Source organism: Cololabis saira, chromosome 9 (genome assembly GCF_033807715.1).
Source record: "Cololabis saira isolate AMF1-May2022 chromosome 9, fColSai1.1, whole genome shotgun sequence".
NCBI classification, from domain to species: domain Eukaryota; kingdom Metazoa; phylum Chordata; class Actinopteri; order Beloniformes; family Belonidae; genus Cololabis; species Cololabis saira.
The window spans coordinates 36,687,830-36,705,500 of NC_084595.1; the positions used below are offsets into that span (position 1 = coordinate 36,687,830).

Sequence of the window (17,671 nt, forward strand, 5' to 3'; positions counted from 1 at the left end):
TTCTTTTAAAGTTTATTCTCTACTATGTGATGTTTTAATGTCTCTGTAAAGCACTTTGAATCCCCTTGTTGTTGAACTGTGCTACACAGATATACTTGCCTTGCCTTGCATGTTCTGAAATTATAGTGTGCAGATTTCATTTTGTGTGTGTTCACAAGGGTTTGGCTAAAAACAAATAAACCATTATTCAAACCTGTTTTACTTTTTTCTGCATTTGCATGATTAACCACATCTATTCCACCAACCTAAGGAGGCTTAATGAATTTCTATAAGTTCTCTTTGCATTGATACTTTGTTCTCTATTTTGTAAAACATTAGCTCATGCACTGTATAAATGTACTATGTAGATCATCCCCCACTTTTGTCTTTCACCATTCAATCCACACAAAGAAACCTCAATAGTCAGTTATCAGTTTGTATTTTTTATTATGATGATATTTTATAAAACAAACTGGTCCAGGCTAATGGAAAGCAAGAAGGTTTCTGTTTCAACATAGTCCATCTCCTAACTTGAGACACTGTAGCCTCGTTTGCACAATAGACAGAGTACAGAGCAGTGCAGTCTCGAGTGAGAGTTTGCCACGTATGTTGGTAAGGTGCAACACTGCAGATTCTATACACGGCTGTGTGTCAGCAGCTCCACAGTGTGGCTCTTCGACTCATGTTGTCACGGGGGAAGCAGATGTTCTGAATCAGTGCGTCGTTGACCTGTCGAACAGCTGTTTGAGTTGGTCCTTGGAAGTGGCCTCTTTCTGCTGCATGAGATCAGCGTGGCCCTTTGTAACACCCCAGCTATCGGGTTCAGACAGGGAAGGACATTGTGGACGACCAGAGGCCGGCCTCAGGTTCTCCCAGTAGTTACGGCGGGCTCTAAAGGAAAAAAGAAAAAAAAGAGTTATTAGTTAGTACTCGCTGCTCATAAAGCACTAGCATGAGTTCAGAGGCACATTCGGGGAGAGAATGGCAGATTCATAGTTGCCTCTGACCTGGCTCTGACCCAAGGCTTGGTGTGCATCTCCAGCCCGGCACCCCACATTCCATGTTTCTCTGATGCAGCAGGGAGGGTGCCTCTCTCCTTGGCAAGCTCCTCTGCCACAGCCCTGATGTGATACGGCTCAAATCCACAGCAACCACCAATGAATCGGATGCCAACATCGTAGGCCTCTCTTGCATACTTGTGCATGTCCCAGCGGGTCATGATCCTGGGCTCCAGGCCTGACAGAAAGTTAGGTTAGTGAAGTGCATATTGGTGGTTTGTGGGGAAAATGAGCATCTGAGTGATCACTGGATGCTAATACACTACTTCAGCAGAGAGGATATGTGCAGAGACACAGAGAAAAAGCTTATTTTTAGTGTGTAATCTAATACAAGGCCATTCTAATTAGCAAAACTTTAAGTGCAAGGGAGTATCTTATTACCGAAGGGGAATTCTGGCAGATCGATGAATCCCTGACAGTTGCAGTCGGGAGTGTGGAATGCCAGCGGCTGCACCATGTAGTGAGCCTTCAGTCCGGCCTTCTCCACTCCTTCCTTCATCATCTTTACGGTCTTCACGCAGGTCAAGGGGTCAAAGTGGCAGTTGATTCCCACAATCTGGGCACCTGGAGAGCATGCAATTATAGGACATAAGTAAACAACCAAGTTACAGAACGTCAGCTTCGAGTTGCAACTGTGCACTTTTGCGACTGTTTACATTTTTTCTTTTTCTTTTATGAATAAACATTTTATTGCTGTGACTGAACAGAGCATGTAGTGGGATCAGTTTCGGTCTGCAGGCTGATCCCAGTTAAAGCTCACTAGATGTCTTGTTTAATGGCTGCTTGTTGGTGATGGTCTTGCCATCAACACTGTCTGGTCACAAAATGTAAAGTAGTGTGGAATATCTATTGTGGATTGAGGGAGAAGAAGGGATAATTGCCTTAAATTGATATTTAAGAACACTTTACGCACCAGCTTTGACCAGTTTGACAGCACACTCTTGAGGTGAGATGTTGTGCATGTCTCCGTCGGGTCCGATGCACAGAGAAGCAGCCACAGGCTTCCCCGTCTCCTTCAGCACTTCCACAGCCCACACGGCTTCTTCAACATGCTCAAAGTACTGTCAGACAAAGTGTTTAGTGTTATTCAAGAAATTGCTTTCATACATATATATATTAACATCCATTAGAAAGCATTCAGAAACTGGGATTGAATTCAGTTTATTCTGTTTCCTCCACAATTGCGTTTGTTTTGAATCTACCTCAGCAATCAGGAAGTCAACGTTCTTCTTGACGAACACGTCCAGCTGTTTCTTGAAGATGGCCTTCACGTCCTTCTCGCTCTTGCAGCTCAGGTAGGATGGCGTCTGGGAAACCCCCCCTGCAACCAGAGCGTCACCTTCGTTGGCGACCTCACGGGCCAAATCGCAGGCGGCCTCGTTGATCTGAGCTCCCTGCAGAATCAAAACCCAATTCAAACTGGTGAGAATGAGGAAACTGGAAATCCAAACACTGAATATTTCCTTTTCACTGACATTTCCTAACACCGGCCCCTTGCAGAATTTTATTTTTTTTTCATTCATTTTTTTTTTCATTTAAAGTGGCGCATTGTCTAATGTGACTTACAGTGAAAGTGAGTTTGTTGCCTCGGTTCTCCAGCTTGTCGTCACTGGCGTAGAAGGTGAAGGTCTGCATGACGTTGGCTCCAGCGCGCAGGAACTCCCTGTGCAGCTGACGCACTAGACATGAATGAAGAGATGTAAACTTACTGCAAAAGTCATATTACTGGTGACATGTAATGAAAAGCGGTGGGTAAGCAGAAGATGCTCTTTTACGGCGCCATATACTTATTTTTGGGATCATTTAGAAGCTGTTTACCCGCTATACTGTTCAAAACATAATAGTGGGTCTTGGTGACGTCATTAAGTAAAGGAACACAAACATGGACTAAAAGCAGTGCCTGCACTTTTGCAACGTGGAACCAGAAACCATAACTCATTTGTTCTACCACTGTGCTCGATCTTTCAATTTCTGGTCTCAATTTGAACAATATATAGTGTTTAAAATCAAGGTAAACATCTCAATTGACTGTAGGAGTGTGATATTTTATCTTGTCCTTGAAGAAAATGACATCACTTTTATTATAAACCGGCAAATTTCAAATACACAAATGTGAATACTCCAAAACTCCACCCCATTTTAAAGGTTTCTTACTTAAGTTTAAAGAGTACATTAAATCCCTTAAACTAATTGACACTAAACAAAGTATAACATGCACCGATATATATGAGAAGTTTTTTTTAAAGATGAATACTGCATTTACATTTTACTTATTTAGTTTTTCATGTACTTTTATTTATTTATTTTTTATTTATTCACTCGTTTATGTGTCACTCTCCCTACTCCTATTCATTTCACTGGAATTTTATATTTATTTTTTTGTTGCATATATTGGAGCACTTGTCTGATGTTCTTTGTATATAACTCCTTCTCAATTAAAAAAAAAAGACTAAAAACAGTGCCCTCTGCAGGAGAAAAACTGATTCTTTTTTGTGGAGCTTTTAAAAACTGCAGATCCTCTCCACTTATAAAAAAGATACATAACAAAATAAAAGTACGAGAGAATTCTAAGTTGCAGACTGAAATGTTGTTTTGTAGAAGGGAGAAGAGACCTGTCCCCACCTGCTTCGGGGTACTCAGCCGCGGACTCGGGGGTCCAGGGCCCGGCCTTCACGTAGCCTCTCTTCTCCAGGGCAAACACGAAGCCTCCATCACCGATCACCGTCTCTCCGGCGTTCAGACGCTCCAAGATTCCCTGTGAACACCAAAGACCGTGAACTCAGAACACTGGTAAAGTTTAACTGCATTAAGAGACTAAATAAACTAAAATAAACTACCTGGGAACATCAGCTCATACCGTTTTAAGCCTGAATTATGGTTCTGCGTTAAATCGACGGCGTAGGTTACGCGGCGACACGCACCGTACGGTTCGTGTCGCCGCGTACCCTACGCCGTAGACTCTGCGTTGGTGTAACGCGGAACCATAAATCAGCCTTTACTGTGGGTCTACATCAGAGCATCCCAAATGCAGAGCAGAGATCAGAAGAGCAGCCTGATAAACACGCACTCACTGACCCCAGTGCTTATCTGGAGCGGGGCCGTATTGTGTTTAGTTTGGTGTGTGATGATTTTTGGTCATGATGTTTAAATTGTTTACTAAATAATAATCACTATATTGAACGTGGTTTAGTGCAGTGGAAGTGGAAACTGCAAATCATTTTTACATTCAAATCCGAGGAAAAAGTCCTTTTATGTCCTCCTTTTATGCTGTTTTTATGCTCACCAAAACTTCTCTTATTTATCATTAAGGGATGAAGGACAAAGGAAATTTATTTTATTTTTTTTTTCCAACAGGAAAAATCCTAGAAAGTTGAAAACACATCCTTCTACTTCTTAAAGAATTTGAGAATTGAATTAATCATAATAATACATAATTATAAGAATAAATGCTTTAAACCTAATCTTCGAGGGGTGTTAAAGTGCATCATAGATGTTTAATGTTGAGAAATTTCTAGCAACTGTTGGAAGCCTAGGTGGTCAGAAATGTGACCTGACATACCAGCTGTGCTGTAGATGCATTAGGAAGACTAAAGCCCCCCCCGCCCAGTATATACCCCACAGAAAAACATAATCATAATTTAGCACTGTGCTCCACCCAAACTGTCACCACCAGTGCTTCAGATTGGGAGAAGAAATTTCCACCACTGATATCCAACATATTAGTAAAATATGAACTTAAGCCAATTGACCCGGAACCACTATAACATCCTTCAATTATCTTGCAGGTTGAGTGTGATACATCTGATTATTGGCTCTGGGTAAAACTACCAGCTATACTTTCCTGCATGGATATTTTCCACAGCTCTCCTGCATATGTTGCTCTGACACATACCTTCTTTGTTGGTGCCATTATCCTGCAGCTCCTTGGACCCCTGATTGCTCAGACTTTGAGAAGCTGAAGTGACCGTAGTGTGGAGCAGAGGGCCACAATAAATCTCCCAGAAGAAGGGGAGGACTCTAAATTGGACTTGCTCTGATTGGTCACGGGTAGGTTACACAACGGCAATGTTTATTCCTTTACCTCCCCTTAAGTGAATGAGAGTATTGTGAGTGTGTGCTACTAGTTTGGACCGGATCCAATTCAGTTCTTCGTGTTTTTGCAAACCCCACTGTTAGTGGGTGGGTTTCTGTTTGTTTATTTATGTTCAATGTTTGACCCTACTTTTAGATTGCAGAGGACATTTTCAACATCCACTGAGGTTCATATGTGAAATGTGTATACCATGTTTTGAATGGTTTTGTGTTTACCACAGAAGTCCAGAATCACTGATTCAACACTGACAAAACATAACAGGAAACTTAAGTAACAAACTCAGTTTTATTTTTTGGGGGGATTATAACACTTTACAAGTGGACTGCAGTTGTTAAAAGTGCCTGAACTGGGAAGGCGTTCTGTCGTTTCTCCTTGACCCCCTCTTGTTGACTGACTGCATGGGTTTTCTCATTCCACCCTGCTCATGCAGAGGTCTTGGCCTTCTGCAGTTCCATCACACGCCTCATTTCCTGGGTGGTGGTGGCCTCTTTGTGCTGCATCAGGTCAGCATCGCCCTTCGTCACTCCCCAGCCTTCTGGTGTGGACAAGGACGGACAAGTGGGACGACCAGATGCAGGCGCAAGGTTCTCCCAGTACTCGCGGCGTGCCCTAGGTTAGAAGAAGAGCCAGGTCATTTCATTTTGGTTCCAGATCATGCCCCAGCTCAGGTTAATGAACATGTTCACGTGTTCTTACCTGGCTCTGACCCAAGGTTTGGTGTGCATCTCCAGACCCGAGCCCCACATTCCATGTTTCTCTGATGCAGGGGGCTTCATTCCTCTCTCAACACTGAGCTCCTCTGCCACAGCTCTGATGTGATACGGCTCAAAACCACAGCAGCCGCCGATGAATCGGATGCCGGCCTTGTAGGCCTCTCTGGCATACTTGTGCATGTCCCAGCGGGTCATGATCCTGGGCTCCAGGCCTGAGCGGAGAAGGAAGATGAAAATGCATTATAAGGCGCACCTTCAATGAAAGACGTATTTAAAAACTTTTCCCATATATAAGGCGCACCGCATTATAAGGCGCAATAAATATATGGTCAAATAACATACTATAGTGGCTGGGGTTGAGTTACTTATCTACCTGATGGAGCTGCGCTACAGGAAATGCTACAAAATCCTACAGCAAATGCAAAAAAAAAAAACAAGAAGAAAAGTACCTTATGTCAAACTTTATTAATAAAATAAAAACTAGCTTTGCTCCGTCTCGTCAAAGTCGCCATTATGCGAGTCAGTGTCGCTGCTGTTGTCTTGAACGTCTGTGACGATTCCTGTTTTTAGCACCGTTACTTCGGCGACACCAACTACAGTAGCTACAATCCCCCTGACTACAGTAACAGAAATTACCGTAATGATCATATATAAGGCGCACTGCATTATAAGGCGCACTGCCGGTTTCTGAGAAAATTAAAGGCTTTTAGGTGCGCCTTATAGTGCGGAAAATACGGCACAATTGTATTTGTTTCTCCTTTTGAAGTGTAAGATGTACCAAATGGGAATTCTGGCAGATCGATGAATCCCTGACGGTTGCAGTCGGGGGTGTGGTATGCCAGCGGCTGCACCATGTAGTGAGCCTTCAGCCCGGCTCTCTCCACTCCCTGCTTCATCATCTCCACAGTCTTCACGCAGGTCAGGGGGTCAAAGTGGCAGTTGACTCCCACAATCTGGGCACCTGGAAGGGAAATTGTTGTTGGCTCTTATCATCTGAAGAAGCAAAAAGGAGAACGTGCGACGTCGCGCACTAAAGCATGCGTACCAGCCTTCACCAGCCTGACGGCACAATCCCCAGGTGAGACGCCGTGCATGTCTCCCTCTGGTCCGATGCACATGCAAGCAGCCACGGGCTTCCCGCTGGTCTTCAGCACCTGCACGGCCCACTCCGCCTCCTCGACGTGCTCGTAGTACTGAAATCACAATTAAAGTTCACTGATAACATCTTAAATTAAAGCAGTTTTCATATGACTTAAATGCTCTGAATTGCAACACCACTTCACCTCAGCAATCATGAAGTCCACATTCTTCTTCACAAACACTTCCAGCTGTTTCTTAAAGATGGCCTTCACGTCCGCCTCGCTCTTGCAGCTCAGGTAGGACGGGGTCTGGGACACTCCTCCAGCGACGAGGGCATCTCCTTCGTTGGCTACTTCCCTGGCCAGGTCACAGGCGGCTTCATTAATTTTTGCTCCCTGAAAGAGGAAGGCAGGTGATCAGTTTAATGATGACACACAACCACCCCAAATGTTTGCTGACAGGTTGTAGGAACCATTTCTATTGTCAAATTGGTTTCCGTTATGTACTCACTGTGATTTTCAGTGACTGACCCCTGTTCTCCAGTTTGTCATCGCTGGCGTAGAAGGTAAACGTCTGCATGACGTTAGATCCTGACCTCAGGAACTCCCTGTGCAGCTGTCGCACTGGGGAAGATAAACTTTGTCATGTTTTTGTAAAACCATGTGAGTTTAGCCTGTGAGTTTCAGGAGTGGAGCCCGTCTCACCGGCCTCGGGATGGGTGACGGTTGACTCGGGGGTCCAGGGCCCGGCCTTCACGTAGCCCCTCTTCTCCAGGGCAAACACGAAGCCTCCATCACCGATCACAACCTCCCCTGCGTTGAGACGCTCGAGGATACCCTGTTTGATTGGGGAGATCCACCAGCACGCTTTACCCGATATATCTTAGCTCATTTTACATCTTTAAAAATAATAAAAATTAGTTTTAAAGTACAACATCTATTTAGGTACAATATGAGAGTAAAGATGGTGGATGTCATACATATTTATTGAGCAAAAATCTATGTGCAATGACAATTTTATCATTCTGCATGGGTTTATTTGAGAAAAGCTGCAGTTTGGGTACAAAGGTGCTGAGATAAAAGCAGTTTTAGCTAGAGGTTGTTCGGCAGTCGCCGCTTTAGTCTGGCTGTGTAGCAAGCGTGCACTCTCACGTAAAACTTAGATCGACATGTTACTCGCAACAGCTCAATCCGTTATCTAAGACTGGCCTACTTTTTCTCTGTGTTTGATGATGTGAAGTTTGCAAAAAAAACAAGAAGGAACAAATGTTCCTCATTGTCAGCAAAGTGCTTGAATTACCTTTTTGGTAGGTGCCATCTCTTCCCAGTTTCAGTTGCAGCACTTTGTAAAAGTGAATCCCCGAAGAGTGACAAGAGTTGTTTGTCACCACTTTTATACTGGTGGACAAAAATGGGAGGATTTCATTTTGATGCCAAATTCACATTATCTTGGTAAATGTCTGCTTGGACGCTGGCCAACACAGAATGGCACACGGGTCGATGAAAAAGCCATGGGTTGTATCAGCCAGTTGAGGTTAGAAAAGGGAATGGATTTGTTACAGAAAGAGAATTCTGGCTGTGGAAAGGATTATGGTAACAGCCCTATGAATTATAGCACCTGTTTAAGAGAGCTTTGCCGTGAACTATCATGGTTTGTATCCTCTTGTCGAGACAAACTTTTTTCAAATTTCTTTCCTGAGAGGTTGAGGTTAGTGTTGTTATACACACAAGCCTGAAACGAGCAGTTTATGTGCAGCTCTTGAGTGGCAAGTATAACTCAGTGTTTTGCCACTGATGAAAGCATCTTTAATATATGAAGTGAGAAATCTGTGCTTTGAATAACTTTTTTCATTGAGAGTTGCATTAAGTAGTAAATGTATTTTTTTTTATTCACAATAAATAAATGATCAGCATGTTTTTCTTTTAAAATCTCATAATGCTTAAAGTGACAAATTTGAATCAGTTCGATGTTTATTGACTTGCTCCACACTTTAGTTCATTCATTGTCTGCAGCCTTGCAGAGATGAACACAAACCAACAGCATCTGCATGAGATCCTGGTATCTGCTATCCAGGGACAATTAAATATTTATCCCCTAAAGATGTTTTCTTTCTATAAACTTCACCATTTAGGGAAAGCAAATTAAAAAAATCACCAGTCCTGAAACCTGTATATTTTCATATAGCTGGATGTTGCATGTAAATGTCATCATGTAGCGAGGTCGTTGCGTGGCTTTAAACATGTAAAGGTTTTATCATAAGCTTAATATACGGCCCCCTGAACTGAAACCTTGAACTGAGAACTGGTTCCACAGGAGGAGAGCTGGATAACTGAGGGTTCTGCCCTCCTTTCTTTTGAACTTTTGGAACCACAAGTAAACCTGCAGTCTGACAGCAAAATGCTGTTTTTGGGATAAGTTGTATCTGTGAAGTGTTTAAATGTGGGGTCTTTAAGAGGCTAAAGAGGCTGGTCATTAACAGTCTTAAATGTCTAATTTCTATTGTGGATTTAAGAGGAGTTCAATTATAACTCTCCCTGCAGCATTTTGGACCTGTTGCCTAATAGTTGATGTTGAAATAGAGCCCCGTGGATGCATTTTGTCCTGTATGTCATGATTCCCTATTGTTGCGCATTTAAAACCACAACTGCATTTTATCGTTGGATTTAGGTTAACCATTAACACCCTTCTCTCCTCCAACTCTCTTCATTTCTGCCCTCACTTACAAAAAAATGGACACAAGTACACACTTGCACACAAAGATAGGTGGATTATTGACCTTCAGCAGACCGGTGGTTTGCAGATCCGTCAGCGCTGGGTCTATCCAGTTTCAGGGAGAATGTCACAGATAGCTCTTTCTCGTGTATTTATCAACAGAGTCAAAGTTCAGGAAACCGCCTCCAATCTACGGTTCACCAGTGGATTTCGTCAGGTTGTGTTGGAGTGCTAATCGCATCTCATGTGATAATGGGTTTTGCAATGGATGAATGAATTCTGGCCCTTGTTAGCAAACATGCTATTTTACATAAACCGGTTTTCTTGCAGGGTCAGACTCGTGCTGTTAAGCTGAGCACTGGTCAAATGAAAGAGATAAAGTTAAAAGGTCACTTGTTGTCTATATTTTAATTATACTTACCATACTCTTTGATATTAGGTAGAAAAACGAAACCCGGTGTTTTAAAAAAGGAATAAACTAAACTTTTCAAATGTCACAAAAAGTCATTTTTTATAGTTGTTCACCAGACAAAGACACAGCTTACTTATATATAAGGTTCTTGTGCTCTGACTGTGTATAGGACAAGTGGCAAATTTACAATAAGCTGCAGCATTTTTACTTGCAAAAGCAACTCACAGGCATCTTCTGAGCGTCTTTGCTCCGTCTTTGCATGTATACTTTTAGTGGGCTACCCCATATGTGCATGTCTTTGTGTGTCAGAGCAGAAATAGTTCAAATGTGTCATGTGTCACGGTGGTGCTGATTCAGGCAGCTGATCTCTATAATGGAGGAGACCCCAAATTCCAAGTGCAGAGTTTAACCACAACTGTGGTCTGAAAAGAGCTCCAGATGCACCGGAGTGAGCGCTCTCCCCGCTACCAGCTTTAATGCCATGTCCACTGAGCAGATGACTTACGTAACGTGTAATCAATGGACCACAGAAGCTTGAAATGGTATATCTTTTAAATTAAAAAAAAACGTTTGTCTCCTTTTTTCTTTCCACCATATAAAGCTGATGAACTGACTTTGTGGCTGCGCCATAGCTCCTTTTCTCCTTTCACTGATCTTTGAAGAGCCACAAACGCCACATCAATCTTTACACACTGACCCTTCAAGAAAGTCTTCCAGGGATTCCTTTCTGTGAAATCTATCCATATAGTAAATATCTACCATATTCAGTTTCCTTAAAGTAATTCGAACTATTCCAGTTGGAGCCCCAGACTCTGTGCCTTATATGTACTAAGTTTTTTAAGATTTTTCTTGTGTGGCTATAACTAGTTCCTGCAAGCTGGGGCTGGAACTGTGGCCATCTGTGCAACTTCAGTGACCAACGACTGAGGCAGAGGGTGAAAGGATTGGGCAGAGATTAGAGGGAGGACCTCTTCACAGTGGACTACTGAGCTGGTGTGGTTTCAGACGTGAGGACAGGGAGGGAGATTGGCTGGGAAACAAGACAGATTTTAAGCTTTAGACTGAAAGACGACAGTGTTTAAAAACTAAATATGTGCAGGGTGGCTGGGGTGGGGGGCAGGTTTGGAGTATGAGTGACAAAGTTTTGGTTAACTATTGACTACTAACAAACTGATCAAGCGTCTTCTCTGAACAGGTTGCAGTAGGAATATAACAGAGGAAAGTTGGTTTAACACTGCGAATGGCCATTCTTATCACAATATTGTGTTTTTGCATAGTAACTGCATTCCAAGTTTTATTTGATGCTGTTACAAGTTAATCAATATGCACACCGATACTAGACTAGCGAACAATACACATTTGTGCTATTGTCAGTTTGCATGAACACAAACAGCACTAATATAAAAATGGTGCATGTGAGAGCCATCACTAACCGGCCTCTTTATCCCACTGAACATTTCTCACATGTTCAGATTTTACGTGCTGCTTCAATCTATGGTCTCCTGTTATATGGAGACTCCATGCGCCACCACAGCCCCGTTGTTTACCTCCACCCCCTCCTCTGGTCCAATCACGACTCAAGCTGAAGAAACATTCTGCTGAAATCATCATTTTTGTGGAGTTTAGGCCACAGGAAGAGACCGACAGACACTGGATGAGAACACTCTGTGACTGATTCAACTCTACTAAATATTTAAGCTCACGCTTGTTTCCTTTATTTTTTTTAAAAGTTAGATTATTTATTACAATAAACTGATGTTTAAGAAACAAAGAAAGGCCTGCTTAAGAGGGTGCATGGTAGTGCAGTACTTTACACACAAGAGGGCAACATACTACATTTTCTCAAGCTCTGACAGATAAGTGACAGAACAAAAAAGTGCAGAACTTCTTTGATCAGCATTCACAAAATGCAACTTTAATTTTATGAAAATGTTATGCTGAATGGACATATTACGGCAGGCCCAGGGTTCAAGACCAATTCTGATCATCTTCCAAAATAATATTACTTGTGTGTCCCAGTGAAGTGATTTAATGCTGAGAATCTAGGAAGTGTTTCAAAATGTGCAAGTTCAGACAGCGAATAGCACAGGGGGGAGCACGAACGTCTGACGAGCAGCTGCAGCACCAGGCATTCCAGTCCCTCTTCAGCCTGCCAGTCTTCCTCAGGAGGCCAGCATGTGCATCTGTGCACAAACACAAATATAAATGCATGAAAAGCTCCTTTGCTTTTTATATTTAGTTGCCTGCTAATTCTCACTCCCTGCAAAGGTCATAGTTCATTGCAGTAATGAGCCGGCGTGGGATGCCTAAAGGAAATCTAAAAACTTTTCAACACATCCGCTTTGAACGTGGGTTTATTTTGTATGCTTTGACAGTAGTGGCTTCACAGAAGATAACCACAAACTTTCTCACTTCAGAAAAAAAGGAAAAAAAAAGGCTGTCACACACGTTCTCATCCCTTTTTAATGAGAGAACACCATGTATGAAATGTATTCTCCATATACTTTTTCCTGTTTAAACTTCTCCCTCTCTCCCCACAAAGTTTCAGAGAGCAACTCTCCAAAAGCTGAACAGCCACAGCCAGTCTTCAATTTATAAGCTTATGACATGAGAGGATTTATAAAGTTTAAAGATGGCATTTCATCCCTTTTCATCCTTTCTGCTGTTTAAGCAATTTTTGCTCAAAAACAACTTGATTTCACAGAAAAGGGAGTACAAACCTTCTCATAGCTTGATATTAAGAGATGACACACATGGGCTGAAACACTACAGTCACAAGAAACACTATGTCTTTTTCTGGGAAATGGCCTAAATTGACAAAATGTCCAGAATTTTGGAAAACCTTTTACTAAAGCACGATGTGTGTTTTGCCTTTTCTGAAACGTGCTCATCGCACCGCAGTTCTGATTGAGCAAAAATGTTTGAGATATATTTTATCACATGAATGAGCAGCTGTTTTTGCTTTTAGAGAATTGCCTTAGCCAATACATGTGATATAGAAAAAAACCTGCCACTCATCCAAAGTGGCTCCAAGTCTGGATGAGTAGCACCAAAAAAACTTTGGACAAAATAATAATAGACAGAATTACAGTTTTTCTCAGTCGCTTTGGTGCTATTCTCAGATCAGAATGAAAGTTCTCATAACTATTAGTTCAACCTCCACAACATGTAGTCCTTTGTCCACATCATAGTAGCAGTTTCTCCTTCCTCTGAACAAATTGCAAATGCTTTTGGACATGTATCAGTTGCTCTCATACAATTCTCTGCTGTTTTACAACATTATCATTTGTTTATGTCATGTCAGTCAAAATGAACTATACTTATGGACGCTGAATAGTCATTTCCTAAAAAACTAATAGTCCTCATTTCATTGCTTTAGTCATTACATACAAAATTGTTGAACAAGTTATCAAATTGTGTCAAGCTAATTTACTGTAATACCTTTCTTTATCATTTTTTCCTGGTCGAGTATCTCCCTCCCTACTCCCCATTCCTTAATCCGATTGAGGAGTTTTTTTCTGCTTGGAGGTGGAAGGTTTATGACCGGCGTCCACATACACAAATGACCCTGCTAGCAGCCATGGATGCAGCATGTGACGACATCACAGCAGATTCATGCAGAGGGTGGATTTGCCACTCCAGAACATACTTTCCTCGTTGCATTGCAAGGGATGATATCCGTTGTGATGTAGATGAAAATATGTGGCCAGACAGACAGGAACGTCTGGATGTGCCAGAATGATTTACTGTACCTATGTTCAGTTAGAATATGTACTGCTATAGTGTATTGTTCACATTTGTGCACGGCTTTACCAAAAAGGTGTTTCTTATGTTTGTTCTACAGTAAATTAGTGACTGTAGTGTATTTTTCTTTTGCACAATGCTGTAGAATTGCAAAGAGCATACAGTAAAAATGTGAAACATACATATTCAGTGTCTTGTACTCAGTTACTCCCCTAACTACAGCAATGTGTAACTTTACTGTAGTTTTCAAATGGCTGTACAAGTAGTGTATAGTTCTGCCTTGAGCATTTTCAGGTAGTGTCACCAAGTCCTGACCTTTTTTTTTTACATTAGAAAACTCTTAGAGAATATAGTGTCCTAATGAAAACATGACAAAGCCATTTGACTATCATGCTCATAAACGATGGTGACAGGACTTCTCATTTTGACGACACTGACAGTTTCATTGACATGAGTACTTGCTTTTGAGGGATAGACAATCCATTTTGAGCAAGTGACGCGCTTTTGCAGGTCATCCACTAGGTTTTGCAGTTTGTGATAATTGTTCTGAGAAATGCACTAAGTGTTGTGCAAATGTTAAGAGTGATCTGAGAATAGCACCAAAGCGACTGAGAAAAACTGTAATTAATTAATCTTTTTTTTTCCTCAGCAAGTGCTGGTCAATTTCATTCTTTCCTATAACCATTGGAATGATTTTACTTACTGACTTGTCCAGGGTCTCCCATCTCCCAAAGAGAGCTGGGACAGACTCCAGCAGATCCTGTAACCCTCAATAGGAAAAAAAACAGGCAGAGATGATGGATGATGTATGGATGGATGTATGGATGGATGGATGGATGGATGGATGGATGGATGGATGGATGGATGGATGGATGGATGGATGGATGGATGGATGGATGGATGGATGGATGGATGGATGTATGGATGGATGGATGGATGGATGGATGGATGGATGGATGGATGGATGGATGGATGGATGGATGGATGGATGGATGGATGTGTGATTAGATTTTGGAAGTACAGAGGAATCTACAACCACCAAGAATGCTAAGAAGGCTACTAACCCACAACCTCACTGCAGCTCCTCAGAAAAGGCAAAGAGCATCTAAAGTGACCATAAAAACCTTATTGCAAAACTATTTTTTCTTCAGTTGTCATCGGCTCTTTCTGCTGTCCAACTTCAGTACATGTATGCCTGTCTTTTTCACATGTGGTCTCACCACATCCTATGAGGGTTTTGTCACCCTGGCAACCAGATTAATGGAGGACATGCGAGTCGATTTGAGTGACATTGACCACTAGTTTTCACACATTGGGCCATGTGGCTCCACTTCACAATGGATTTTTAGAAAGTCACCCTAATTTCCCCTTCTTCTTAAAAAAACTGCAAAACTGCAAACACATTTTTTCTCTCTAGAAAGCACTGTTCCTGCTCTGGCTGAAATGCCTAACATCATCTAGTCTCTTCTTCCACACCAATCTCCACACGGTCACTGAAATCACTTGAATCCGACACAAAAGCAACAACAAAAAACTATTTACTAAAGAGTGACTTATGGAAACCATACGTTACTTTTGAATTGTGCTTCAACAGAATTGTTTTAAAACAAAACAACAAAATAAACTATTGAAGCTAGCCTGGACAAATGAGCTGGCACCTTTAGAAAAGAGATTGGCATGCTAAACTAGAGTACGTCCTGTAATTAGCATCAAAGGTGCCTTCAGTCTTGCAGTCAGCCAGTCTGACTGTATGTAAAGGGTGAAAAGTTGTCCCCCTGCTGTTTGGTATCACGGTGCTGCACCGCACTAAACAGAGAATGCAAAGGACACAGTTGTCTGAAGCAATCACAGAGAAAATTATAGACAGGCACATTAAGGATAAAGTCTAGAGGACCATCTCCAGGCTGATTGATGGTCTTGTGACCGCAGTTACACATTTCATTCAGAAGTTTCATGTCCCTGGGACTGTAGCCAACTTCCCTGGACATGGCTACAAGAGGAGAACTGATGACAAATTAAAGTGAGGGGTAATATCAATGGTAACCGAAGAACGTCGAACAAAGTGTACGATTGAGGAGGACAAGGAGGATCAATGTTGATCATTAAAAAAATTTAAAAAAAAGACTGGACTGTATCCAACCGAATGCATGCAAGCCACAAAGCTTCTTGGAGAATGTCATTTGGACTGGAGTTTTTAAGCAAGTCATGTAAGCTCTCTGTTCACAGATGGAAGAATGAAGCATTCAAATAAAAGAATACTGTAGAAAGATTGTGCACAAAGATATCAAGGTGAGGGTCCCATTATTTATGTCCAGGCCAGTTCCGTTGGTTTTGTTTTTCAAACACACCTCACAAGCAATGTTTGATTTTCATTAGTCATTTTTCAGGAAATGATTTTGCCTGGAGCTACAATGACAGTTTCGAGTTAATTCAGTCAACATTGTGGGTTTTGTCTGTCTTTAATTGAGGGTTACCAACAAATGTGTCCCTCGTGTAACACATTCACCTGTTTCTCTATGATTCCTACCTTGTGGCAAGTTTGGCACAAGGAATGACAATCAAGCAATCAGAGGAGATTGAAAGCGCTCTCTAGGGGGCTTTGAAGAGCTAAAGCTTTGCAGACTTAAAATGACGTAAGTGGTGGAAAATCTGAGTACTGTAAGCGGCCCCCCCAAATATGGGGCAGCGTCGGTTTTCTTCTGTTTGTTAGCAACCGCATGTGCGTTGCCTAAGCATAATTCATAAAGTCACTGATCCCAAGGGCTGCGTATATTTTGGCCGAGCCGACAACAGAAAGACACTGTTGATACCCAGTGAGTTTGAGTGCTAAATGTAATTTCACAGGAATGTGTTGGACTGTATTAATTCAATGTTTGTGTCTTCAGGTTGATACATTTTTTTTTTTATATTAGCATAAAGGACAAAGGGTTGCCAGATAAAACAAAATTTAAATAAGCATGAAGTGAAAATGTTTACAACACATTCCTCAAAATGAACATTTAAACATTTGTGTGAACATTAAGGAGTCAAACTCAGATTGACCTGCTGACACACAAATGCATCTTTCACCATCATGAAGATGCTTCTTTGGCCACAGCAGAGACTTCAGAGTAATTTGTTTCTTTAAAAGTTATTGCCCAACGCATCACTTCTTTGCTGTGTTTTAATGATCGAAATTGCTGCGTCATCTTCATGTCATACTTAATTTATCTTCACATCTGAAGCCATTCTCAGGATTAAACCCCAATCTACCCCCCACCAACCCACTACTAAATAAAATGTTCATGATTTATTCTCTGTCTTTTTCTTTTTCTTTCCCAAATGCCAGGTCTCTGACCACACTGTTGTCTGCTGTAAGCTTATGTTTACTTCCCTCCACTGAGGCATTTCAACCTCTAATTAAGTGGATTCCTTCATCAAGGACTAGCTGGATGAGAAACTCAAGGATAATTAATCTGCTTTGTCCCCCGCGGTTATTTATTCAGAATTGAAGATCTCAAGCTTCAGCCTCTGAAGCAACTGATAGCCACTCGCATGGGAGAAAATGCTGGCACGCTGTAGGTGTTGTGGAAAAAAATATGGATCAACATCCCTTCAAATGGGAAAAATGAGGTAATCCATGCATTTTTCAACTCTTACAACAAGACCTGTTGAAAGGCTTAGTAAGTGTACATTTTGTAAGTAAAAACAGTGAAAACATCTGTTCCATTGTGAACAGCCTTTAGAGTTTTTCTTTGCCTTCAATGAGGACCTCTTTCCCCGTTTGGATACAAAAATCAAGCCTAACCATTTTAGGAGTCATCATTGCAAATAATGTCAAACGGGATGTGCAGCAAACTATATAACCATTATCTTGCGCTTTTTACAAATGAGGAGAGCT

At 41.7% G+C, this 17,671-nt stretch overlaps 2 protein-coding genes across 2 annotated transcripts; both read right to left on the reverse strand.

The window, feature by feature from the left end:
• Positions 1-406: 406 nt before the first annotated feature.
• LOC133450648 (betaine--homocysteine S-methyltransferase 1-like) lies at positions 407-5,087 on the reverse strand. The gene is made up of 8 exons (XM_061729430.1): positions 4,930-5,087; positions 3,660-3,792; positions 2,604-2,716; positions 2,240-2,431; positions 1,951-2,098; positions 1,419-1,601; positions 987-1,215; positions 407-870 (listed from the first exon to the last, which is right to left on the reverse strand). Exons 1-8 carry the CDS (start codon positions 4,945-4,947, stop codon positions 693-695), a joined length of 1,194 nt encoding a protein of 397 aa, XP_061585414.1. The 5' UTR covers positions 4,948-5,087; the 3' UTR covers positions 407-692.
• Positions 5,088-5,396: 309 nt separating this feature from the next.
• Positions 5,397-8,320, reverse strand: LOC133450647 (betaine--homocysteine S-methyltransferase 1-like). Its single transcript, XM_061729429.1, has 8 exons — positions 8,223-8,320; positions 7,628-7,760; positions 7,434-7,546; positions 7,127-7,318; positions 6,889-7,036; positions 6,622-6,804; positions 5,827-6,055; positions 5,397-5,739 (listed from the first exon to the last, which is right to left on the reverse strand). The coding sequence occupies exons 1-8, from the start codon at positions 8,238-8,240 to the stop codon at positions 5,553-5,555; spliced, it is 1,203 nt and encodes a 400-aa protein (XP_061585413.1). The 5' UTR covers positions 8,241-8,320; the 3' UTR covers positions 5,397-5,552.
• Positions 8,321-17,671: the final 9,351 nt, after the last annotated feature.